This window comes from Pollachius pollachius (assembly GCF_949987615.1).
Source record: "Pollachius pollachius genome assembly, chromosome: 2".
Lineage (NCBI taxonomy): Eukaryota > Metazoa > Chordata > Actinopteri > Gadiformes > Gadidae > Pollachius > Pollachius pollachius.
In genome coordinates, this window is record NC_136935.1 from 12,548,228 (window position 1) to 12,575,629 (window position 27,402).

Below are 27,402 nucleotides of genomic sequence, written 5' to 3' on the forward strand. Positions count from 1 at the left end.
GTCTACTTTTTATGGAAAGTAATGAAACAAAAAAGGGAGATTTCAATGGGCTCTTATTTCACTAAACTCCCAACAATTTATTGGAGTTTGAGAACAAATGTCTTGCTGTTGTCGAACACCACCGAACTTGACACTGACAAAAAGGGCTTGGCTACAAGGGGGGATAGCTCCACCGTCAGTTGTGAAGTTGCACTCTATTACTGCACTCTACTCATGCACTCAGGTTTAGGGTGGTTTAGTGTGGGTAGGGGAGCGAGAATACCTGTGCTGTGTCCGAAACTGAGCCCCGTGTTGGCCAGGAATCAAGAACATAACAGGCCGTGTAATGTGCTGCTCAACTTTAATACTCCATCACTGGTCTCAGAAATCCGGGAACCCCCAGAATTTTGACCAGTTTCTAAGTACTGACTGTACCCTTTTACTAAATATTTTCTTCTACTTTGAGGGAAAAATATTAGCTTAAAGATTCAACAATCTAAAATCCATCACCAAAAAAGTTATATTCATGTAATCTGACTGCTGTCGAATATACTTGACACAAACAAAGAGCATCCTTTTAAAGGCAGGAAATCAAGAAAAACACGTTTGTAAATTACAGATAATTACACTCAGGGAAGAAAAAAGTGGAAAGTCTCTTCCAAAGCCAATGCGTCTTGTCCAAAGCCAATAAGCATTTCTAGCTATGCTGCAAAATCCAATTCTCACACTACCATGGCATCATGGGAAAAACAGTTCCCCTTCAACCTACGTTTTACAAACTGGCACTGACCCTGGTACAAATGTGAGCAAACACCCTCTCCACTAAATTGAAAGAATTCGGCTAAAACATCTGAATGGGAATACAGCGCAAATTCACGGGGTCACCTGGACAGTGCTGAGTAAACATGTGATGTTATTGATGGCTTGGACCGCCACGGTTGTATTTTTTCCTGCCCCCCTCTCGGCAGGTGCTTGGGCTGAGTTCACTCAACCTTTAAAAGAGACCATAAAAGAACGTAGAGCAAAAAGCTGGCACGCCCCATTACAACCATGATGACTTCCTGGCTTAGGCTTATATTGGGCAGGTGGGAATCAGGGCAATTAAAAGAAAAAACGATTCAACACAGGGTCTGCTATATGTCTTTCATTATAAGCTTTAATTCAAAAGCAATTAGATTCGACCCAATAGCATTGGGACTTATTTATGCTACATTTTGAGAGCCAAAAAGTATTGAGGCAGATCATGCGCAGATCTACGGGAATGGGAAAGATGACCTCAGCAGAAGTATGCACTGTCTCTAGCATACGTTTTTCTGGGTAGTAGGGATGTTCAGCTATGGGAGGAATAAGATTGAAGAGGAATAGTTTCTGTGTGCGTGTGTGTGTGTGTGTGTGTGTGTGTGTGTGTGTGTGTGTGTGTGTGTGTGTGTGTGTGTGTGTGTGTCCACTCAATGTTAACTACCCCAGAAGGGAGATCTGTCTTTGTCTTGGCGGGAGGTTTTCTGCTTTCTGTCTGTTCTGTATCAAGATATGCAAAAAAAAAGCAATGCAGCCAGACCGATATTTACATTACATAACATTGCACATTGTGACTTTTTTGAACCCTTGGTATTATGAGGAATACCATTGGGCAGCTTCTTTGGAATGCATTTACTTCCCTGCTTGTGGTTCAGAGATCCGCAATACTACTTTTGCCTTTTAACTCTCCTCCTGACGTGATCGTGGCTTCAATACAACAATGCGATTCTTCCCCCCCCAGTGATTTCATATACATCATAAACATCGGAATGTTGAGATCCTAACCACACACATGCAACTAAAATATTCACAACTTCAGACAGAGAAGAAAACGCCATCGGGTCTGACATGAGTGTGCAGAGAGAGAGAGCGACCACAGCGTACTACAGATTGAAGTGGGGGAGACACAGCAGGTTAAAGGTCATAACGGCTGATTATACGACAAGACATGCAGGACTTTGTCTTGGTTTAGGTACAGCCTTAAACAGAAATCAAAAAGACCATCAACAGAAGTGTATCAACCGAGAGATAATGTGTAAACAACAACATTGAATACAAAGACAGTTCTTCCTGTCACTTGAGAGCAATAGAGCAAGAAAGTCTTGCTCGGTATAATAACCAAATATATAATAATCCACTTTAGCCCTGAATTCCTGTTGGAATGTGTGATTGTGAGCTTACTGTTAATAAGTATGGAGTAACGTGTGTTACAGTTATACAGCTGTGAAGGGTGGAATAACTGGCTGGATATACTGGACGAGGGGAAACTGGGGTGACGTCAGCCTATGCCGAGCCCGAGACGTTCAAGCGATAAAACTGTCTGCTTGCTGTTATTTAGCCTACATTCTGCACATCTAGTTAGAGGACAGAGATAGCAGAGAGAGAGAGAGAGAGAGAGAGAGAGAGAGAGAGAGAGAGAGAGAGAGAGAGAGAGAGAGAGAGAGAGAGAGAGAGAGAGAGAGAGAGAGAGAGAGAGAGAGAGAGAGAGACAGAGAGAGAGAGAGAGACAGAGAGACAGAGAGACAGAGAGAGACATAGAGGAGCCTTTTAGTCTCATTCGTCTACCATACGGTACCTGCCATCTGGAAACTCTATCAAGTTAAAGACCCCGGCCGCCATTTTTTACTGTAATCAACAACAGATTTACAGCTGAGCCAAAAAGAGTGAGCAGAACTCCAGATTCTCCATTTCCTCCTGGTCAATGGATCAACCAATAGGATTAATAAATAGCAATATCTATCTGATACATATTGTCAGGCTTCATCCATAATTATGAATGACTAGAATTACAGATTGCCTGCATTACACTCCATAGCGGAAACAACAAACCAAAGTTGTATTTTAATTGTTTATGGTGTGGATTGATTTTAGTGTGCATTTGTAGGATAAATCACAGCTTTACTTTAAGCGACATCAGTCAGTGTTGTGTTCTCTGTTCTATTTTGTAGGTCAGGTTCTTCAGTGATAAGGAATGCAGTGGTTTAGTTTGTCAGCAGATATTTAACACCGCTGTCCAGAGTAGAGCGCATTGCAGGAAGGGAAAAAACAAACCCATTGATCCCCAGCTTCTTCTATTTATTAACAGAGTACCTGTTATCAGAGTGAAGGGGGGAATATATATCTAGCTACAAACATACACACTGTTCCAGTGTGTTTCCTGACACACCAGAGTACTCCATTACCTGGGTCGCTCCTCTACACTGGGAGAAGTGAACGACGGCACAAAAAGTACTGTTCAAGAATATTCAAGGGCTGATGTTGACCTACGGAACAACCTCACCTCCTTCTCGCCTCCTTCTCAGCTTCTGAATGAACCCCCTCATGGCAATCTGTCTTTCTCTCTCCCTCGCTCTTTTTTTTTATGTGCTTCTGTGAATCACAGAAAGAGAGACACAGAAATCCTTGGCTTCCCCTGCACACCCTCGAACCTTAGAGAGTGGGTTTAACTTCATGGTTGAATCCTATGTGTGGGTGTGATGGATTGAACTCATCATCAGACCAAAAAGACGAGACTGTATTGCATGAAGAAATGTGCCATTCAGGAGCAACTACAGGGGTGAGGGCATCCTGCCCAAGGATAGTACGTTGTGCAAATGTGGGATTGATCCCAGTACCTTTGAGTAAGGAGTGGAACACCTTAGCCTTTCCACTAAACTACCCTACCCCACTAAAAGGATTTCCGGATGGATTTCAAAGATCCCCAATTACCGCAGATACACCGGGTGGTACTGGAGGGCTGGCTGAGGGCGGCTCGGGGGATGCCTGAGGGTCTGAGCGATCAGGGCTGTCTTCTCCAACACAGACATTCCATAAGATCATTTGGCATATTCGGATTCAGATGACTTTATGACTTCATTCAAAAGGGGTTCTCTCTGAATATGGACCAAAGGCGAAAGGGATAGCTTGCAAATTAACATGAACTCTAAATTGAATTGAAAGTTGCGATTAACCGCAATTATTTTTCAACTGACCTGATAGCCAGGTGCTAAGTACTACAGTTTTTCAACGGTGAGCATTTAGTCCCATATAACGTAAGCCGTGGAGGCATCCTGGAGGATACATTAAACCATTGTAATGAATAAACCTCCATGAAGCGCTACGTTTGGCAGGAAATGGTTTTTTCCATATTCCCTTCGAGTTTGACCCAGCACTCTCTCTGCTCTCGAGTAAGCGCCTCGCTCTCTCCTGGCAAACTTGGGAAAATGGACAAGAAAGAACCAACTAGGAGGAACGGGAGGAAGCTTTAGGCAACATGCTTTATGGAGTCATGAGGAATGTTGGGCTGATTTGGTTTCAATAGGTATTATATCAATTTATATTCCATAAAATACCAACTATAGAGTAGAGTCTCAAACAAAAAAGTATGCAAACATACATAATTTGAAAAATTGCATACTAGGTCCCAGAACTTGGCAGCAATAGCACTGCATCTACAATCAACAGTGGACTGTATTGAAAAACTTTGTATCCACAAATGAACATATTGAATCATTGCAAAATAAAAACACTAAAGCAAATAATGCAGAATAGGCCAAGAACCCAAACAAAAAAACGTCCTCATCAGACTAGCGCAATGGAAAGTCCTGCCTTGGCCGGGGTCTGCAAGCTGGAAAAGAGAAAGCTGAGCTTGCTTAAAGCCCTGACCTAGATTCAGTGCCCTGTCAAAGGCATATATTATCTAATCTAAGGTAAGGGAAAATCTATGACCACACTAAACAATCACAGGCAGAGCATGGTGTACATTCTGTATATAGCAGCTTTACTGAAAGGTGAGGCAACCTTTGGCTCAGGTTAACTCACTGAAGTAAAAATGTGCATTGGTGTTTCAATGTTTTATTTCTATCTTGGACGTATTGCAAACAAAGTGATTGTGTTGGGGTGAATACAGTACACTCTAGTGCACTGTCATGAATGGATGAATCTATTGATAACTAAATGCGTGTTTTAGCACAGCTCTGTGATTCCTCGGAAACTAATTCACCCTCTTGTAATTAAGAAAGCAATGGAAGGTAATTCAAAGGTCTTTTCTTTTTTATGATTCCCCTACTTTAACTGATTACATCTGTAAGAGTGTCGGAAAGGATTTTCAATGCACAGCGGTTGGTCTTGCCAAGAAGAACGGATGCTAAACCTGATGGCTTTGCACCTGGAATTGTTAGTGTTTGCTGCTTTGGCTTGAGTTTGATCTGTGTCACCAATCCAGCTTTAGGTCTGCCTTCATCTCCAGAGTGACGTTCAGCCCTGAGTTAATTGCTCTTGGAAGCAACCCCTGCAGCAAGATGTAAGAGGGAGGGGGTTGTATTTACTGTAACTTCAAACACTGAAATTGTCCATTGGTGCCTCGTAAATATGTCAAAGGTGTTTAAGATGAATTTTAAGATGGATTTACATTGGATCTTTTGGTTTTACCTGCAGTTTTAACAGTTCAGTTGTCTTACAACCCAATAGTTTAGGAAACCTGGCAAGTTACTCCAATAAATAGGCAATTATTACTTAATAGCAAGATAGCTTAAGGAAGTGGAAAGAGATATGGTATGAAAACACAATTTTCCTCCATGGAAACAAAAAAAAAACTGACCGGGAACGGTTTGGGTAATAAATCGGTTGTAGAGCCACTGAAACTTTCCTACTGTGCACGGATCATAACCCGAGCAAGATCCTCAAAAAGTGAGTGCTTGAGTTGCAGGGCGATCAAAAGCTAAAATACACAGTTTGCCGCACACTCTGCTCGAACGCACAAGGGGTCACAGTTTCCACATTCAAACACATCCTGTAGGGGAGGTCTTGTATAGAAAAGACCGACTTCAAGGTGTTTGAATATCAACCTGAAGCGTGGTCCCCCCCCCTGCCCAACACCACCGCCCGCGGAGGGGATCGGGTCCTTCTTGGGTCCAGGAAGGGAAAACAAACTTGCAAACTGGGGGCCGACCGGCCATGTAAAACTTCAAAGCAGAAACCACTCCATTACCTCTCCCTTAAGGCCTCCCGAGGAGGGCATGGGGTTTCAGTCACGCTGAGATTAACCCATCCTAGCCGCCTCCGATCGCCATTTCCACTCTTCCCCTGCAATTTATATCTCTCCCAGAAGCCCTCTGACTTCGATTCATATTTTTTCTTTACGTTCGGAGCATGCCGTTGAAGAGATTGTTTTTCAGTCCTCCTTGGCGGATCCCACCACTATAAGGTCACTCTACCGTTTCAGATGATAAATGTTCCGAAAAGGGAAACGTCGGAAAAGGTTTTTCCTTTTCTGGCTATAGTATTGAAACATTGGGAATGATCAACGATTGAGCTGTGTTCTCTCCAGGAAGTCAATACAATTAAAAAACCTCCTTAGCATGCCTCATACCATATGGTGTTAGATAATAAACCGATTTGGCCCAACATCAATAGCCCCGTGTTGTAATTGTATTTCTTTTAATTCATCACCGTCAAACCAAACAATAGTAGTAACAAAAAAGCATTATCAAAATAAAACAACCATTAGTGCTTATGCTATGTGCTTTGTGCAAGGATGATTGTGTTCCTAAACTTGACGACATCAACGTCCTCCCAATGTGTTTCTACTCATGTCTTACGAAACCAGCTGAGTCAGGCCTCTCTGCAGCTGGCATCTGTAAAGCCCCCTCTATGTCTTCCCCTCTTTCCATTAAAGTAAAGCAAAATAATTAGAATAAGCCTAGAGGACATTCCTCCCGCTAAAGGCAACAGCTTGGACCCCAGCCTAAACCAACAACAGTGGCGGGGGGGGCCTGACTGCTGACCGAAGCATGGCGCAAACTCGGGGATAAGACACGAGCAAGAGAGGGTCTGCAGACAAAGAAGGGGTGAGAGAGAGAAAAAGGGGGGAGCAAGAGAGGCAAGAGGACTAGAGAGATAGAGAGAGGGAGCAAGAGAGTGGGCGAGGAAGGGTGAGATAAGGGGAACAGGGGAGGGGCTGTATCAGGGAATGGAATCAAACACTGTTTAAACAAAAGTGCTTGAACGTGTTCCGTCGAGGGCCTGGATAACAGCTGGCAAACAGGCCAACCTGCAGGGTTTTTTTTGTGCATTTGTTGTATTAGTTGTATGAATGTGTATGCGCGTGTGCACGTGAAGATTTGTCATTTGCACACCACATGTCTTTTGTGCCCCTAAATGTATGCAGTAAATGTCTGTGTGTGTGTGTGTGTGTGTGTGTGTGTGTGTGTGGGTGTGTTGTCATCATCGTCGTCACTTACCACTCTCGCTCTTCTCGATGACGTCCACCACCTCCCCGGCCTGCAGGCTGATCTCGGCCGGCTCCTGCTTCTCGTAACCGGCCACCACCACGTACTGCTCCAGCAGCATGGGGTCAGACGCGTCCAGACCTGGCGTGGACGGAAAGAAGCACGCCGTCAGCCAGCTGCCGGACATGGACCCCCGAGGACGGCCCGCGACGGGCGCCGGCCGCTGTGCCATCGGCCCTGTCGATCACTGAGGGCTCCTTGGCCAGTGACCGAGAGGCACTCAGCACATCTCCGCCTGCCGAGTTCCGTCTGGTCCCAGAGAGGTGTCCCTCCACCCTATCTCCAGCCCAACATCAAGGGGCGACCAGGGAGACCCAGGGACCTGAGGAGGAGGAGGAGGAGGAGGAGGAGGAGGAGGAGGAGGAGGAGGAGAAAAGGCCTCTCTCCACAACGCAAGTCATCAGGCGCTTTGCTCGGAAGAAGATCCCATCTGGTAATGTGGAGGGGCCCCTACGTCCGTATATAGTCCAACAACAGTTGCAACGAGGAGAAGGCGAGGTCAATAAAAGAGAAAGAAGTGGACAAGAGGATAGTGAACATAAGAACAGAAAGAGGAGGGAGAGGAAAGAAAGAAGGAAAGAGAGCGGTTGATATGGAAGAGGAGGAGTGGAACTAGTGACCCAGTTGTGGACTGGACAGTGCAGAGGCAAAGAGAAACAGTTTCCTCTGGAAAATAAACAGTCTGCTAAAAAGCCTCCTTCTCTCTGGTCGGGGGGCCGGAGTTAGAGAAAGAGGAGTGGGGGGGCGGGGAGTAACGTACGCCAATCATACAAGTCGATACTGGAGGCCTTAAATAGAACCAGATGAAGGAGGCGGGAGCGGAGCTCAGGAGGCCCGCCCTCTACTTCCATGAAACACTAGAGCTCTGACTAAAGCATGCACACCAGCCAATGACAATCCTTCTCTGCTCTTTTTTTTTTTCTCTCACCAGCCAACAGGAATCCTCCTAGCGTTCTTTTTTTCTCTCCGATTTTTTGAGTTAACTTTATGAGAACCAGCAGTGAACTAATTGTAATATTATGGCATCTCTTTCAAGAGCTGATCGTTTATTATCTCATCCAGTTAAGTTTGATGTAAACTTAGTAACTGAATCCTTTGACTTATTGACCAGGGACAAATCGGTAACCCCCAAAACAATTCCGTGCCAAAATGGTATAGAAGGCGTGTATAGCACACAAATAGTTACGGTACACATCCAATCTCAAGTAATACACACTTGAGGTTTAAATCTAGAGATACCATGAACAAAGCATGCCTGAAAAAGTAAATGCACAAAGAAAATCAAATGTTGGAGCAAAACTAACTAAGTGGCAGCTGCTGTTAAAAAAGCCACAGCTGAGATGTTATTCACACATCGGCATAAGCTTATGAACAAGTTCAAACTAATCTTGTCAAACAAACTGTATGTATGTGTGGGCATTCATTTAAATCAATTGTGTTCATCATTATGCTTCCTGTATTGAACCTCTTGCATCTCAAGTAGAATGCTTCCTTATCTCATCATTGCCACAGAACGTGCCAGAAGAAATACAATATCTCAATTTGTGTCTGACGTTTTCAAGAAAGTGTCTAGGAACTAGAACACCTTCAAAGATAAATTATATCAAACTGCTTATCCAATCGATGGAATGTGAGGCTTCGAGATAAGTGTTTGAGATTAATATCATTATGTGGTCAGTTAAAGACAGTGACTACTACCTTATGACAGACCAGGAACTCATTTTTTCTTTTATCCAAATAAGAATTATCTCCTCACTTGGTGTCCTCCAAGAAGATAAGGATTAGGTTGTAATTCCTCAAGCATTTCAAATATTTTCCTCAAAACCATATGTCATAACACGTTTGGTTAAATTGATTTAGCAAGTAAATTGTACTTCACAATTTAAGGTATTTCCACCTTGAAGATTTCCATGGAAATAAATGCCTGTTGAGTTACTATATATCGCCAAATGTGGCAACACATTGTTGATGTGCCTATGGCCCACTAATGAAAGTACTTGCAGTTTGTAGTATGAGGAATATTACAAAGAGTGTGGTGACACTTACTATCTCTGGTAAAAAAAAATACCTCCAAAGAGTACGAAACAGAATAAGGACTCATAACAATTTTTAAACATACTTTTCTGGTTAACTATTGTTATTATTTAACATGCACTGTTTTCAGCGACCTGGTTTGCTGAAAACAGCATGTGTGAAAAGTGAGCGGCTGAACAGCAGAGCTAACATTACAACCTCAGCATATGAAATGTCCACCTCAACAAGAATGGCAAGAATAAGAAGGGCAGCAGTTTGAAGAAAAAAACCAAGCTCAAAATGTTGTGGAAAATAATCCTGCAGATCAAGTTTTTTAAAGATGCCTGAATACATCCTTCCACTCGTATTAATCACTACCTTGGTTGACTTGCTTATCTCAAAAGTGCATTGTGTGCGTGTCTATGTGTGTTGATAACTTGCACTTCATTCGTGTGTCTGCATTCATGTGTGAGGTTGTGTGTGTGTTGGAGGGGAAGGGGTGCCTTATAGAGTGTGATATGGACCTCAGGCCCGTCTATACAGCATAATCCAGGCAGTATTTATGAGCTCTGAAAAGAAAGCATTCTCCTCTTGGGTTGGGGTATAGTGGGGAGGGGTGTCGCCATCAGATAGCCCTATTACCCACTCATTCTGTTTACGTTTCTCCTGACTCCGATTTCTACACCCACTTCCTTCGCCCCCTCCCACCCATCCTCCCGACCTCGCACTCTGAGACACCTTCACTCCCCATAAACCCCTGTCCCACCCCTTATCATCATCAAGATCTATCCAGAAAAAAAACCTCCACGACAGTTTGGAAGTCTGCGATGAAGGAAGCTTCGGGAGTCTTTTCTGCTGCCAATGTTTTAGCCTTTTGTAGCGATGGCAGCCAGATATGGGAATCTTGTCGATTTATATAACAGACAGCCTTTGACAGTGGAATACGGTTAACAGCAGCATGGTTGGAGGGGGGGCGCAGAGTTGTGTGTCAAAGCCGTTGCAGATGGACTAGACTAGAGCTATTTGTTAGCCCCGGCAGCTGCAGAAGGGGAAGTTGGAGATGAGGAGGAGAGGACCGGGCTCTGCTGCTCTCAATGTAACACAGATGCAATCATGTCACTGAGTGAGTATGTGGCCCCCCGAGAGGAAGACTAGAGCAGGCACAGGAAGTGTGTCCAAACAAGCACAACAGTAATGCAACGGTGACACAACAGCAATACAAGCTTGCATTTAACATTCAGGCAAGATAATGCAATCTTTAAAGTGTGTTGCTATTCTTTGTGTTTTTTTCAAACTTTTGTTATTTAGCAGATGCGTTCTTAGCAACTTGATGATTTCAAATACACTTCCATAATACCTTAGAGCAGTTAGGGGGCTCAGCCATCTTGCTCAATGATGCCTATGACTTAGGCTGCAGATACTGGGGATTAAACCCAGTACTATTCAGCCTGCCCTTGCTCTATTCTACCACTATCCTCTTGTTTCTGCCCATAACGCAGGCCCCCAGGATTGAAGAGGAGGCACTCTCATAGGGTGCTGGGTTCATAATGGCTTTCCCCTGGTTTTTAACGTCATGGATCTTTTAAACCTCTCCCAAAAAGCCTGCACGGAAATCCAATGAAAGATTGCACATAACAGTGGAGTGGACTCCATTCAGTCAATAAGGCGTTAAATGTCTGTTGACTTAGATTAAAGTGTAGCTTTGAGCTATCCTTTAAAGGAGCTCTTTATTCAGCCATTTAATATCAACAGGGAGCAGCTCGCTGCCCAAACAGTTCATCTTTATTAACCGGCAATTAGAGAACGACCATTTATCATAATTACTTCCTGCCGTGGATAAATCTCCTTTGCATGCCTGGCACACACAAACTTTGTATGTTTGGCTCTTGATGGGTTAACTTTTCTTTGGGTGAGGCCGACCCTATGAATGCATTCTTTGGCCTTTCTAGTATGGCTATCTTGCACATAAACACACAAGCAGCACACATAGAAATGTACACACACACACACACGCACACACACACACACACACATAAAACTTGTAGTGTTAGGATTGTAGGATTTTCAACACTTTGAGATGAAGCTACGACCATTTTAGTCTTAGATGGGGTGACCCCTTTCAAAATAATTCTATACAGTATATGGAATGTACAATTCAGTATTTATTTCTATGTTTCACATTTCTAGCTTATGTTTTTAAAAACACGCATTTGAGGACCGGTACGTTTTAAACCAAACAACGAATCGAGTGTAAAAGTCGTATCAACATTCATAGATTACAGCAGTGTTTCCCAAAGTTGAATGCATGCCTCCCATGGGAGGTGCATGGGTAGTGCAGGGAGGTGTAATGGAGGGGATAATTAATGCATTTCAGTGAGCGGGAAATCCCAATCGCACACTGTATAAAAACGAACAATGAGAAACGTGTTGCACAAAAGAGTTGTATATGAACGGCTGCCCACGCGTGCGCACCCAGGTGGCAAATGTCATAGTCGCTGTGCACGAAGGGCCCGCTACACGGCCCGACCAGATGTAGACATCGCGAGGCACGGCCCCGCACCCTCTCTCTCGTTGCTGCTTTGCAATGTTGATGATTGAAGTGCTTAAAGCCAGGAAATGTAATTCAAAAGGAGTTCATATGGTTCTAGAACTCACTGAATGTCGATTGGCAAATCATGACACCGAATGCTAACGGCTCACTCGGTGCAAATTTGCATAAAGTTAACTGAAGTTCAACTTTTTTCCCGCCCCTGCAAGACCCCGCCCACTTTGGAGCATTCACACAATTATCTGGGAAATGCGATATTGCATCCAATACAAAAGGTGTGGTCACACTTGCAATCGTTGAGGGCGAAGTTCTTGGCTTCACAGCACCTGACTAATTTTTCATTCCTCAGGTCTCATTCTCGTTCTTATTAAAGCCGTGTACCCACAATTGATCAGACTGCTCACACCAACATTTTCTGCAACCTGTATGCATCCTTTATGTTAATTATGTCTCTGTAGTAAATTTAGTTTTTTTGGTTTAGTTTGTTGAAGCATAGACAAGGTTGTGTAATGAAGGAAAAATGGACATGCAAGTGTTTTTCTTTTTGTAACTCTAAATGGAGTTTCAAATGGACAATGGATAATCATGACAAATGAATAGCGCTGTTGATGAACTTCGATTTTCGAGGGACCCAGGGATGACATTTATTCATAATTTTGAAACGGACTAGGCTGACGAATTTGGGCAACCAAGAAGTGCGACCATGACCAATAGGGCTTTAGCGATAAATCCCCTTTCAAACATGCAGTCTTTCCCTGCAGTGTTTCTGAACAATTCCTGCATGGGGTCATATGTGAATGTGAACATGAATTGCTATTCCAGGAAATCTACGGTGTAGATTTGCCTGCTCAGGACCAAGTTACTTTTCCGTATAACTGCAAGTAAGGCTATATTGTAAATGAAAGCAGTAACCTTGCCGGGAGAGGCACGAAAAGAGTGATGTCTGTCTTACGTAAGACGCTCTAAAAACCCAATAGACTGATGATGTAGTAGAGTCCGCAACTATTTTCTTGTCGCACCAATGCTTTTCGGGAGATTCAATATCAATGTAAATTCTGCTTCTTTCGTTTGCATAGATGCCCTCTTTTTAAAGAATGACTGGAAATTGGACCGTTTTATGGCGACTGGCATCCACTTCCATCAGTTTTATGACGATGTTGCACTACCGCCACCTGCTGGAGCATCCCCTGGCCCATTTATTCCGGTATGCTTGCGTGAAAGGGCGCAAGACAGAATTATTCCAGAATGTAGCTGAATGTGTGAATAGGAAAACATCTCTAGAGTTTCAAGGTTTTTGAAGCATGAATGCAATCAGTAAAGTATAGACTACAACAAATAACAACACTGATTTCAACTCGTGGTCAGTTCTATATTTCAAGCTCAGCGCTGATTAGTGGATTGTTAAAAAACATAAAACACACGCACGCACGCACGCACACACACACACACACACACAAACACACACACACACAAACACACACACACACAAAAACACACGAACGGTACGAACACAGCACAGTCAGATGAATTGTTTGCAATCAAAACCCCCAAAAAAAACAACAAGCACAAGCCTTCCACAACAGACCTACTCAAACACACGCACACAAACCCAGTCCCTTCCCTACATGGCCCCCTGAGCTTGCAGCTGAAGTAAAGACATTGAGGAGGAGGCAGCAGCACATAAACACACTCCCTGACTCAGTTCACTCACATGCTTTCCACTGGCCACGAAAACCTCCACTACACACACTACAAACTCCATCTGCTTTTCACATGAACACTAACACTGAAAGCTCTCTCTCTCTCTCTCTCTCTCTCTTTCTCTCTCTCATATTTATATAGTACCTGGTTCAGTGCAATGCATCCTTTTCGATCTACCTTGCTGAATGCGTTTTTAGATGACTAAATAAGGAAAAAAGACAGAATGACAGAGAGAAAGGGGTATTTTAACGGTGGCAGTCTTGACCTGGTATCTGTTTAACCTAAGCTGCTGAGAGATAGCCTGGGAGTTCATGGGTCCTTTAGCCAGGCCAGGTAAACAGTTCTCCCCGCCACCAACCACTCCAACCGCATGCAGTCTCTCCCCCCGGTAGGGTCAGGGCTTACTGTGCACTTGGGCCAGGCCAGCACCATGTTATTATGGTGACCATAAGATGCAGCAACAGCACAAATTCACCACAGACCAGGCACGCTTTCTCTGGTGTCCTCTGGTGCGGAGAATATAACTAAAACAACGCTAGTCACGCTGCGGTTGTAGTGTTAACCCCCAAGTCCAGACAGGCGGTCCTGGCAGTGACTAACACAAGGAATGAAGGCTAACTACGGCCGACAACGATGAAAAGAACCACACGTTAGGTATGGTCATATGGAGAATAGGCCTGTTTTTTCATTTTTCAAACCAACAATACGTGTTTTATTTAAAAATAGATTCAAACCATTCAAATAAAATACATTATCAGAACATATTACATTCTCAGCATAAGCAATTTTCCAGGGCAGTCAATATGGAAACTAATTTAATAATGGTGAAGACTCATCGCCGGACGCACACACAGACACACAGACACAGACACACACACACACATATGGCCGAAATGAGGAAATCTTTCCATTTCACTATGACACAGGAATTCCGAGTTACATAAAGTACCGATAGCATCGACCGTATAAAGAAATTAGCTTAAATTTGTCTTGCATTTTATTGGCTGTCAGCTTACAATACAGTAGGTCAACAGAGGGGAAAAGTAATTGATGGTTATGTATGGAGGTTCTTCTGCTCATTTCATAATTTAGTGTGAAAAGACAACAGAAAGGGGGAATAAACATCTGCTTGCAAGATTAATAACCAATTTAGTATTGCATGAAAATATTCAGAGAACTCATGCATATCAAGAGACAGCTCAAAAATACAAAACATTTTGATTATGCACAGCTGTGCAAAATAACAAATGTACAGCTGTTAATCAAGCCACATGCATGCAAGTCCTGTACTGTATCATATAAATCTCTCCCAGACACACTCCCTCAATTATACCCACTGCTCGAATGCCCGGCCCCAGACTACATCATTGTGTCAGAACATTTCCACTGTCATGTCATTCATTTATTATACCAAACCCCAAAAAAATATTTATTAGTTATTTGACATTGAAAATGTCATAAATAACATATTTCTTGGACAACTGAAAAGATTTAGCGATGACGTTACTGTGTTGGCACTGGCCTTGACAATAGCCCCCCTCCCCCCCTTGTATGACGCCAACAATGGGCTAGCACACAGCTGGCTAACAAACAGCTGGCTAACAAACAGCTGGATAACACACAGTTGGCTAGCACACAGCTGGCTAGCACACAGCTGGCTAGCTGTCGGTGGTTCTGGTGTTTTGTATTTTTCTCACAATCCAACAAAAACCCTCTATTTAGCCACATGCTAATCTTGTTTTACCTAAACGTATGTATTTATATAACGGAAGTAAGACACGCTACATTTTAATTTATGGTTGCCTTTAAACCCTGCAATCTAAATAAAGCTATGATTGGTTAGGCTGAGCTTGTCAACTGTTAAAATGTATGATATAAGTTCTCCATATTATCTCTCGTTCATACTTTGCTGCCCTTGAGTATCAACACAATGGTGTGAATTCACAACAAACTCCCACCCGTATGCCAATAAGCACAATAATCAAAACATTAGAATCCCCAAAAAACGAAACACATACTGCAGTAAGCATCCAACGAGGGGGAGCTGGGGCGGTGGGGAAACAGGTGGAGTTCCAACAATACGTTTAAAGCAGGTCAATACGCTTCAGCTTACCTTTACGCTTACAGGAGCCTCCCAGATCTCTGAAAAACAAACAACACCAGAAAGCCATGGTCAAAGTGTGCGTGCATATATATTTGTGTGTATATAAGTGTGTGTGTGTGTGTGTGGGTAGAGATTAGAGAGACCAGTACGTTTGCTGGTCTCCCACACCCACACCAGCAGCAACTGGTTACAGTGTGAGACGTTGCCAATTCACTTCTATTAAAATATCCCCGCTCTGAATAGTGGCCATCCAATAGCTCGATGACGTCCAAACTATTCGCCAAACCCTTGTTAAGAATGCACGCCAAGTGTGTGTGTGTGTGTGTGTGTGTGTGTTAGTGTGTGTGGGGTGGGGAGGGTCCACGCTGATTCACAGAGGAAAGGAGGAGTGGGTGCTTTTTGGGTTAATTATACTGCTGCAGTCTGTATCCAAGCTGAAACACATACTTAGAAGGCACTTCTCCAAATTAATTTACAGTGTCTGTTACTTTTATTTTAAATACATCACTCATTAATGAGCAAGTAGTGGTAAGGGCAACTTGCCCAAGGATACCTACAGAAAGAGATCAAACACAGCCTGTTCAAAGAATTTGTTTGAACTGTTGCTTGTGGGAATGACTTTATTTCCCAGGTCCCGATCTGAATGACTGAATTGAAAAGAGACTATTGGTCGGTATGAGGACAGCAGGTAGTAAGGGTTAGGTCAAGGCTGGCTATGGATGAGACCACATGGACAAACTGGATAGCCCCTGTCAAACATTCACCAAGGACTGTTTGCCGACCTGTGGTTTGAAATGGTTCATGGCTAGCCGAGAGAGAATAAACAGTACTTCTGAAAACATATGCTTCTCAACTTGGACCAAGTGTAATTGATGAACACTAATAACACTGAACATGAAAACAACAGAAGGTGCTTTTACCTGCTGTGGAACAGTGTGTACTTACGACCATTTAAAAGTCCCAATAAAGCTTTGTGCATTTTCTTCCCACCGGGTAAACTATCTCGACATCAGATGGTCCACAGTCTACCTGTAGCCATGGGCTTTGATGCCTACAGCAAGATGCAGTAACCCCTACCCGCTCCTTAATGACATGTAACCGAATATACTGTAAGTCACTTCGGAAGATGGTACCTCGATTAATAAAAGAAGAGGCATCCTCACATGCTTTCTAAAACCTGGGGTTTTTCGAAGCTGCACACAGAAAGAGCCAATTTGGCTTTTAAACCCAGTAACCCTTTTATTTTTGGTTAGCTTAACTGTTAATCCATCAAAAGAGCCACCGTAGAAATAACACATCCTCACACTCTAGTACTCTTATAGGCGTCACAACAGCAGTCTCTTAACCTGTCTCTTAACCTGAGTGCTAACAAAGTTCGCCCCCCCATCCCATTAGTGTTATAAGTCCATAATAATAAAATCTGTATTGCGGTAAACAAAAATATCCAGTTCATTTAAACAGAATGTGCTCATCTAGTGCACATGCCTTAATAAACAATGTATGTATTAAGAAGGATATACCATGGCTGCAAAGGGCTTTCTGACCAGGCCCTGCTACGAGAGAACAATGTACAACAACCAGCACTTCTACAATATTCTTCCCAGAAAAAGAAATGAGCACACAATTCTGGCACTGACCGCTCTCCTCTGAACACCAGTAAAAACGAATAAATGTTGGGCAGGTTCAGGGGCGAGAAAACATGTCCAAGCGCTATTAAAATGTTTAAGACTCTGTGCATATGTTGTTTTTCCGTGGTGAAATTTGGCCGTTTTTTTTTTTTTCTAACTGTAGGGATAAACCATTTATGGCACAGTTTAGCTTCAGCTGCATTCTGATTCACAACGTGTGCAACAAGCACAGAGGAAAGATTAGTTCAGATCGTTAACTGCTTAGATTGAGCTAAAATGTGCCATCTGCTAGCACATTCTAACTTGGTCTTTGTAGTCTGGCCGAATGGAAACAGAGTGTCTGCTTTGCGTACAATCACACTCATCTGAGCGTCACCGACCTCCGCCTCAAAGGTCGCGGGGGTCAACGATAATAAATACAAAATAATTACGATCAATTACGGAAGTGCCTTTGTGCAGAGATTTGCAGTGTGAGCATGCAGATCCTTAAGTAAAAAGGTTTTCCTTCACACATGCATACAACCAGCACCAGCATTCTCTTTGATGCCCTCATGCATACTCAAACACACACACACACACACACCCTTAAAATCCCCAGTAAGGCGAGATCATCAGTGAAGGATGATGTCATTGGAGAGGAGTGTAAGTGTAAGGGAGTTTGAGCCTCTAATAGCTCTGCTTGTGGCCAACACCGTTGTTCACAATTAGGTCACAAGGCCGTCAAATCACTCAAGATCACGAACGGGCCGTAATTTGTGTGTGCGTGTGTGTGTAGAGGGGGGGATGGGGGTGGGGAGGAAGATAGGGGAGGGAGAGCGAGGCAGAGGGGCTGAGAGAAGAGAGCAAGAGAAGGAGGAAGGGAGAGGGAGAATGCTGTGTGACCTAGGAAAGGGATCCTCAGATATTGAAACAATAGACAAGTGAACCAACCAAGTTTAATGAAAGGAATTATTAAACAGAAAAACATGTCTTTCTGGCAATATAACAGTTTTCTTTTTAAATGCAGGCGTGTCGTATATTTGCTTGATTGATACAATCAGCTCATCAACTCAGATTCCAGCCTTGCAAACAAAGCAGAACTGCATCAAATAGAACATGTTTTTCTGAGAATTATACCTGAATTTCTTAAAAGAAAGTTAAACCTGGTCATTTATTTGTGTGCTATTTTAGATTATCATGGTGAACATTGTTAATTCATGTCTCTGCCATTCCCTCTACCCTCTTTCAGTTGGAGCGTTTTCACCGATCTAATCTCACCAACCATCACTCAAAATGAAATTCAGTGGCTGAAGATTCTCTCCCACATGGGAACAAATCAATTAAACTGCCATCAGGAGTAGCTGCCTGCTGCAACAGCAATATTTGGTTGAGGGACTTAACATAAAACCAATTCAAAGTACTGAACTTTCAATGTATGGCGCCACCTTGTGGCAACAAAAGCAGAGGCTCATTGGATAAGATAACCCTGTGTATACAATAGGCGGTAGCACAACTGGCTGCATTCTAATTTATAATTTCTTCCACAAAGCCATTCATAATCTAAAAGCCCTGCTGTGCCCTGAACCCTTGCTCCTCTTTTGTCCACCTCCTGGGATATGGAGCTGCTGGTATCAGCTGTCACATCTAGACATCATCATTATGAGGGCTGGTGACCTCTCACCGTTCACCATCCATCATCCCTGATGGATGGATTAACATGGATCCGACCTCCGGTACAGCTGCCTAATTTAATAGGCATGACCCACACACCCCACACATGACTGCACGCAGTACACACATACACACACACACACACACATATTATACATACAATCATGTGCACATGCATGTAGGCAAACACACATACAATAATGGACATACAGGCACCCACCGTGGGAAATTATGTGTGCACACACACAATCGTATGCATGCATTGCAAACACAGACATACATGTGTGCACACCCACATGTTTTGTGAACATAGGGCTGGGCAATTTGGCCTGAAAATAAAGTAAAAACCAGTTAATGAACAAGTTTAGATTCAAAGCTAGACTTTGATCCGTTTCTCTCTACAAACTTAAACTTAACAAACTTAAAATAACAAAATATAGGGTCCATCATTTGCAACATCTACATCTTTTCAACTACTGTATATATGGGTACTATATCTTTTGCGATTTCATATGACAGGGCATCTTTGATGGCCTGCCACCAGGGCCCTGTCTTGTCACGAGGAATGACATGATGTTGAAAATATTGCTGCCAAGGTTCCCTGCTTTCTCGCAGGCACTTTGTGGCTTGAGCTGGAATAAATTGGTTTTGTTCCCCAAAAACATGGTAATATGTCTTATATGATCGTCAATACAGTTATTGATTCCATTCTATGTGAGCGTTCCGCTCTGCCTCGAACACAGGTAACGGTCTTGTCGTTAGTATACTCTGTGACGTCACTACCAAGGGAGGGACACCGGAGGCGAGGTGTGTGTGGACGTGTAGCGCTTTGTCCGGTTCAATGCGGCATCCGAGAGTGCTTCTCGGATAGACGTTATAGTATAATGCAACGTGTGTGTGATGTGTGGAGCTGGAGGGACAGCCGTTGATGTTGATGATCATGTCTGAGAGGGAGTCCACACTACGATGTGTGTGGATTTTTGGAGCGCTGTCTGAACAACGCTTTATTTTGATGTCCAAGTCCGAGTGAGGGTTAAGCTTTGCAGTATCACAAAGTTGGCAATGGTCGTAGCGTGCTGCCTCCTTCTCAGAACTCTCCACTCATCTTTAAATAGTGTTCAAATCCCAGCTGAAACAGCGGCTTAACTTGCCCTTTAAGCTAAACAAATCTGTGTAGTCCTGAACTTTATAAGTCTTGTTTTTTTGTTTAAGCCATTTCACAAATCGCAGGAAAGCACAAATGCTAATTATTCAAACAAATCCAAAAAATCGCCCAGCTCTATCTGAACACACATAATTATGTGCATGCAGCACAAACAAGCATACAAAATCATGTGCACACACTCAAACAATCACATGCATACACACACACATGGGAACACCCCAAAAACACGTTTATGTGCCTCAAACACGTCAACACACTCACACTATCAGGCATGCACACACATCAACACACTCGAACAATCGCATGCATGCACACACGTCAACACACATAATCATACGTGCACACACACTGAACACAACCCCATAATCATGTGCATGCACACACACACACACACACACACACACACACACACACACACACACACACACAGACACACACTCTTACAGCCACCAGAGGGCAGTGTTTAACGACTTCTGAGACAGCAATGGTCACTACGAACAAACTAAAACTCATTGACGTCCATTGTGTCTTGTGTGGTCCGGAGTGAACACTAGCAGTCAGGGACACTCACTCTTTGGGAGGGTTGATGTCCTCTGCGTTGGTTTCGAAGAACCCAAGCACCTCCTCGCTCTGGGAGATGTGGGAGGGGAGCTTCAACAGGGCCTTTGGGGAGGAGAAGAGGAGGAGTTCAATGGCCATGTTTCATAATCACCGATTTCTAAATAAATGCCACTAATAAGTCACGACAATGTTAGTGTCCAGCCCTGAGTCACAGTTTAACTAAAGCACAAGGAAGAACTATGCAAACACAGAGGGAGGAAACCTTGAGAAGGACCACAGAAGAGGGATCCCATAAGGACAGTGAGGCGTGCAACCGACGTCCAATGGGCAGTCGTATAATAGTGGCTCAAAGCGGAGCAGAGAGGTGATGAGGAGCCGAGGGCTGGGGTAGGTGTGGGAGCGGTACAAACATGGCGTGCAGCAGCAGTCATTGTATGAGCAGTGAAACGAGACAATGCTGTGGGGCAGCTGGAGGATGTGGAGGGGAAGGAAGAGGGGCCTTGAAACCTCAGCCAACGATACGCTAGACACACCTTTCTGGGAGGAATAACTGGAAGAATAAAAATAATAACCGAGGTAGTGGTTGAAATAAAGAAGCAACACATGGATATAATTAGTATTTTGTTTCACACATAGTATGAAACCCAGAAGAGTAGTTTTTATGTAGTCTACAAAATGACCTCAGTTATTCTCGTTTAAGCCCCTTCATTAATAATTGTTTTTAAAATGTGTATTTAAGTCATCAGTTTGGCTTGTTTATGTTTGTTCAGTTTCCTTTTTCTGTGGTAGTTTTGGGCCACATCTTGGATTGCCTCTTCTGTTTTGCTCTGCAAACCTTTTCTAGATCTAAAAACATCCTTTGATCAAACCTCAACCTGCCTCCACTCATTAGGTCCTAACTGGGGACTATAGCACCTTTTCTTCGTGCCATAAACGACTCACATTCTCACCTGTTTGTCATTGAGACGTTGATACCTGACAGCTGCTCACTGGTCATACAGTTCAAAAAGTATCCCCTTGTTGGGGTTCAAAGAAAGTCCACCACCTAGCTCCAACTCTGACTACGGGGTCCTCCCTATATGAAGTGGGAGAGTTTGGGGGAAAGAAGGGTGTAGTCTGAACATAGGGCGGACCCTATGTTAGAGAGATCATGCAACTAGCACCTAATTTGAACTCTTGTATATTTTCTGACCAGCTTGTCTTACATTGTTGCCCAGACGCTACAGGAAGCAGCCAAAAAACACTGAAGCACTTGGAAGTGAAATAAGGGTGACTACATTCTACAATCATGCTAGCCATTCTGAATAGGCCCTTTGGATCTAAAACTGCAATTATCCTTTAAGGTGTTCACTCTAGGTCCTGTGTCTCTCTGATTGGATAGGGTGTCGTAAGAGCTGCTCACGTTGCCACGGCTGCGATCACCTGACTCACAGCCCCCTGAAGTTGTGATTGGCCAGAACAAGGTCAGGTACAGCCAGCTGTGTTTACTCCCACGTCTCGGATCTGCTGACTCACCCTCGTCTCTGTGACGAACGTCACTTACACACCCTCACCCCACCCCAACCCCGCTCACCCACCGCTCCGTCTCCCTCTCTCCCTCGCTCCGCCACCCGCTGTTTTCTTCGTACGCTGCCTATTTACACTGGTGAAAGGAAATGACCGGGCAAGATAGAGCTACTTGTTTTCCTGCTGTAGAGGCTTGTAAGGAAGATAGATGTGGGGGGGGCTCTGTTGTTGTGCAAGCGCTGCATGCTAAGACAAATCGTCTTGGAGATGATAACATCCCCGTTTCTTACTGTCTGCTGAAGCAGTTAATGGTAGAGCGTTGCAGTTAAGGAAATTACCTTGGTTATTGTTATATAGTGCGATTTAATGTTAGGACACTGCGGTGATGCGGCTGAAGGACTATTTCTTACTTTGCAGTAGTTGTCCAGGTGCTTCAGGCGTCGAACGGCCACGTCCCTGATGTGACTTCGCCGAAACAACACCTTACCTGGAAAAGAGAAATGCGTCAAAACAATCCATATTGTATCGTTTTTTTCTCTCCAACCGTCAAAGTAATGGTATTGTATTATACAATGCATGGCTACCTAACAATCATCATTCTATTCTATTCTTAACACAAACAATTATTATATATTGCTTGTAAGCATACTTATTTTTTGTTTACATGTAATGCTATACAAAGAATCAATAAAAAATATTAGGAGAAAAAGGTCTTACATCATTATAGAAGTAACCACTTGAATGTGACAATGGAGAAAAGAGAATATTACGGTTGAGGTACTGTGGAGGGATCTTTGCTTATCTATTTCCCCTAGTCTGTGTGCAATATTTGAACGATACATTTAGTGTATTTAGCTGCATCACAAATGACTCTTAAGTGACCTCCGAGAGCATTAGGGGGCCTACTTTAAGTGCTTAGACCCTGAGGTTACAAAACGGTTCTCCACTGTTTCTCTCTTCTTTCAAACCCATTAGACCCCATTATAGCGGTCACCCTTTCGAAATAAGAGCACTGTCATACAAAATAGATCGGCTACAACCTAAACGTCTAATAGCAAACATTTCAAACAACTGTTGAGCATAGCTATTAACGGTAGTTGCTCTTAAAGAACCCTCACGTATCTCGGTTCATAAGATAAGGTGTAAAGTGACCACTAACCTCTCTGTGTTTGTAAATGGGCAGACACCACTTATTCGGATATTTATCTCCGTGGCGGTGGGCTCCTTGCAGCAGCATCGAAATAGCAGCACAAGTCGAGAGTCTATAGCTGGGCGGCCTTGGCTAACAAAGAGTCTCTTCACTTCTCTACCCTGCCTCAGGCCGGGGTTTATCAGATTAGATGAATCTCTCTCTCGCTCTCTGTCTGTCCGGCCTCCTACTGCCATACCAGACCACTAACTGCTCGGGGAGAGTGCTGAAGGACAGAATGCCCACAATGCAGTGTTGGTAGGCCTTGCTATGGGGCGTGTAGGCGCAGAGACAAATCTCTCTTGTGGAGGGAAATGTCACTCTGCCATTGAGTGACTTTGCTGACATAGTTACACTTTTCAGTTTAAATGAGGACACAGTACCAAATTTGCGGGACATGGATAAGTGACAGTATGGATGTGTTTGGGGAGGATGGGTGGGAAAATTATTACTATTTTCTTACCAGGCAGAAATGGAATGATCCTCTTTTTGGGGTCTTTCTGGCCGCCATCAATCGGGAATTTATCAAGTATCCGCATCTGAAACAAAAACAAATTTTGAAAAATGAATAAGCAAAAGATTATTCTGGAAAAGAGTGTCACATCTAGTTCTGTTAAAGGCAAAGCATTCCTTACGATTGAGTAACTCAAACTTAATGACGGGTCGTTATCACATTAGATAAGATTGGTACTTTATTGATTCCCATTTGGAAATTTCTTTGTGACAGCAGCACAAAACCAATATAACAAGACAGATCCTAATAATGATAAGAATACTGAAGAATATATAAAATTAATTGGAATTAAATTATCCGTATTCATATTTACACAATATATACATAATAACTAATATCGGCAATGGTCAGTTACTTATTGACCTAAACCACCATGTTGTCTTATCAATCAATGAACCAGAGAGGGAATTTAAAAATAGGGGGATCTTTTGTGACCGGGGGTCACACGCTCGGTGGCAGCGGATGAACTTCCTGTTAGTCGGCAGGAAACACAGGGTGTTAACATATCGGCGCTGACAGACTATTTTGTGATGTCACTGGAAAGAGACTCCCTATGATCTCTGACCGGGATGGTCAGGGACACATCCAGGCATTCAATGTAGTTTTTGTATAACAGACCGCTGCTATGTATAACAGACTGTTACTATGTACGCAGTTCCAACCGTATCTAACAGACAATCTTTTTAGCGGAAGCATCTTTTTTTGAGTAAATGAGTGGGAAGGTGTGGTGTGTACAGTACATGGTCCACACTTGCCACAGGTTTTGGTGTGTAGTTTATATTATCTTCACTAAATGCTCATTGTTAGCTCATGGAAAAAATATGTGTGTCTTTATTTGTGTGTGTGTGTGTGTGTGTGTGTGTGTGTGTGTGTGTGTGTGTGTGTGTGTGTGTGTGGAAGCCTCATTAAAAACCACCACTACAGTAACGTCTGCCACAATTCTGCCGAAGCTCCCGCCTTGCTTCATTCCAGATGTTCTCCTCTGGCCGCCAGAGGTCTGTGAACCTCTGGAACTGAAACACAAACATCTGAGTCCAGCCGGGACAGGGCTTGGTGCGGCGCGGGGCCAAAGAGATCCAGGTGGAACAACACAGGACAGGGTCCAGTGGAGGTGCAGGGTTGAGTCCACACTGTCTGCTCCCATGCTGCCTTCTGGGTCACTTGCTTTTTAACAGAGCTGCAGTTGGCTTTTCTCTCCTTGTGGTTACTTTTTGGACTACTTTTGTTCTTTTTAATTTCCCCTTGCGGTGGGTTTTAGTGGTATTCTGGCAACCCCCCTCCTCAAATAAATATAGACAGAAAATAAGGAGTGGTTTCCTTTGAGGAGAGCAGCCGGCGTTTTTGTGTTTTGAGTTCTGATGATGAATACAAGGAATCTCTTCGAGTTTAACAAAACCTCTTAATAGGCAAAAATGCATTGCCATGTGTTTTGCGGTTTCCATGATAAGGCTTTTTCTTCTTTAAACGAAAATAACAACCAGAATAAAACTTGGTTTTAACCTCTTGTATGGCAATTAGTGGCAAAAGAACCCTAACACTTTTAACAAGGCTTTTGTTGAATGTTATTGTGCAGAATGCACAGCAACATAAACCTTAATACATCCTTCGGGATATGAAAAGAATAGCTATCCGACACACCGAAATACACGCCCAACGGCCTGTCTGAATAACAAGTGCACACTCCCTCCATACTAGCTTATGGGAATTATATTGTCAGTCACATCATAACACAGAATCCCTGGGTGACAGACAGCTGTCATTCAGAACTCACCAAGATGATGATGAATGGGCCCAAAGAAAGGGATTGGACCCTATTTTGGGGCACACCCAAAAAGGAATGAGCATACACACACAAAAATGTATAGGCCGCCACTGTCAATAAGAATTGACAGTGTCGTCAATTCTTATATATGTATATATATATATATATATATATACATATATATATGTGTGTATATATATAAAAAAAAAACATAAACACAAGCCTGTGCACATGCCATATCATATCATACAAGCCACACCCACACATAATCATGTGCACACACACACACACACACACACACACACACACATACGCACCACGCACGCACACAGTGCAAGAGAGGAATATGGGCTGAGTATCTCGTCAGCACATATAATTATCACCTATAAGTTACGGTTTCAGCCAAGTTCGTGCCCACTTGGGAAAATCAATTATGTAGCATGTAGCAACAGGTGTTATAATATAGACACAGGGTTTTATTTCACTGTGGCTTTTCAGTTGCGTCATCAAGCAAGCAAAGCGAATAAACATGTGAAGAGAAGAGTGGGGAGGGAGTCAGGGAGTGCAGATTGTTAAATGGGTGTGCAATCATTCACCTCTGTTTCTGCCATGGTTGAACATCTGAAATCAGACAGCAGCTCCTGTGTAATGGTAATAGGTAATAAGAGTGACCTTTTTACAAAAGGGTGATGGAGAGAGGAGAGAGAGATGTTGAGAAGTAGAGAGGTAAAGGGACAGAAACCAAGACAAAAAGAGAGCAAGAGTGACGGATATCGAAAAAAAGAGAGCTGGATAAAAAGAGAGACACAGAGGGAGTTTGAGAGAGAGGGATAGAGGGAGAAAGAGTAGGAGAAAGTTCCACATATCAAATAGAGAGAGAGAGTAAGTGCCACATATCAGCCAGAAAGAGAGAGTGAGTGCCACAGAGAGAGTGTGTGCCACATTTCACCCAGAGAAAGAGTGAGTGCTACATACATAGAGTGCCACAGAATGTGAGAGCAACATATCACCCAGAGAGTGAGTGCCACATATCACACAGAGAGAGTGAGTGCCACATGTCACCTAGAGAGAGAGAGAGTGCCTGATTCACCCAGAGAGAGTGAGTGCCACATATCACCCAAAGAGAGTGAGCACCACATATCACCCAGAAAGAGAGTGACACAGTTCACCAATAGAGAGTGCCACATGTCACTCAGAGAGAGAGAGAGTGCCACATATCACCCAGAGAGAGTGAGTGCCAAATATCACCCAGTGAAGGAGAGTGACACAAATCTCACAGAGAGAGTGCAACAGACAGAGTGAGAGAGTGTGTAAAGCACATCATCCAGAGAAAGAGATTGCAGCATATCAGAGAAAGAGAGAGAGCGTACCACAAATCATCCAGGGAGTGAGTGCTACAAATCAGAGAGAGAGAGAGAGAGAGAGAGAGAGAGAGAGAGAGAGAGAGAGAGAGAGAGAGAGAGAGAGAGAGAGAGAGAGAGTCACAGCTCTAAGAGAAAGAGAAAGCTCTTCATATCACCAAGAGAAAGAGAGAGTACAGGAATGCTACAGTGGGAAGATTCTATCCCTCGGCCCGGGTTTGAAATACTGCATGCTGTTAACTGCTCTGAGATTATGTTTAACAACCTTTTCTCTCAGTATTTGCTTCTCATTTTTGGCTGGAAATCTGTTTGTGCATCTCAAAACACTATGCACAACCATCCAATTTGCTAAATTATACCAAGGATTTTTCCCTTTACCATTATTGGACGTACTTAAAAACTCAAAAGACTCTTACTCTTACAAAGAAAGTCATT

General features: G+C 43.3%; 1 protein-coding gene across 1 annotated transcript in view; it reads right to left on the minus strand.

The window, feature by feature from the left end:
• LOC307071588 (SH3 and PX domain-containing protein 2A-like) overlaps positions 1-27,402 on the minus strand; it is a 49,314-nt gene that overhangs the window by 15,994 nt on the left and 5,918 nt on the right. Inside the window, exons 3-7 of the mRNA XM_079730620.1 lie at positions 23,794-23,869; positions 22,552-22,628; positions 20,646-20,737; positions 15,641-15,669; positions 7,218-7,346 (exon numbers count right to left, since the gene is read on the minus strand). Of these exons, the coding sequence (XP_079586746.1) occupies positions 7,218-7,346; positions 15,641-15,669; positions 20,646-20,737; positions 22,552-22,628; positions 23,794-23,869 (403 nt within the window). The remainder of the gene's footprint in view (positions 1-7,217; positions 7,347-15,640; positions 15,670-20,645; positions 20,738-22,551; positions 22,629-23,793; positions 23,870-27,402) is intronic.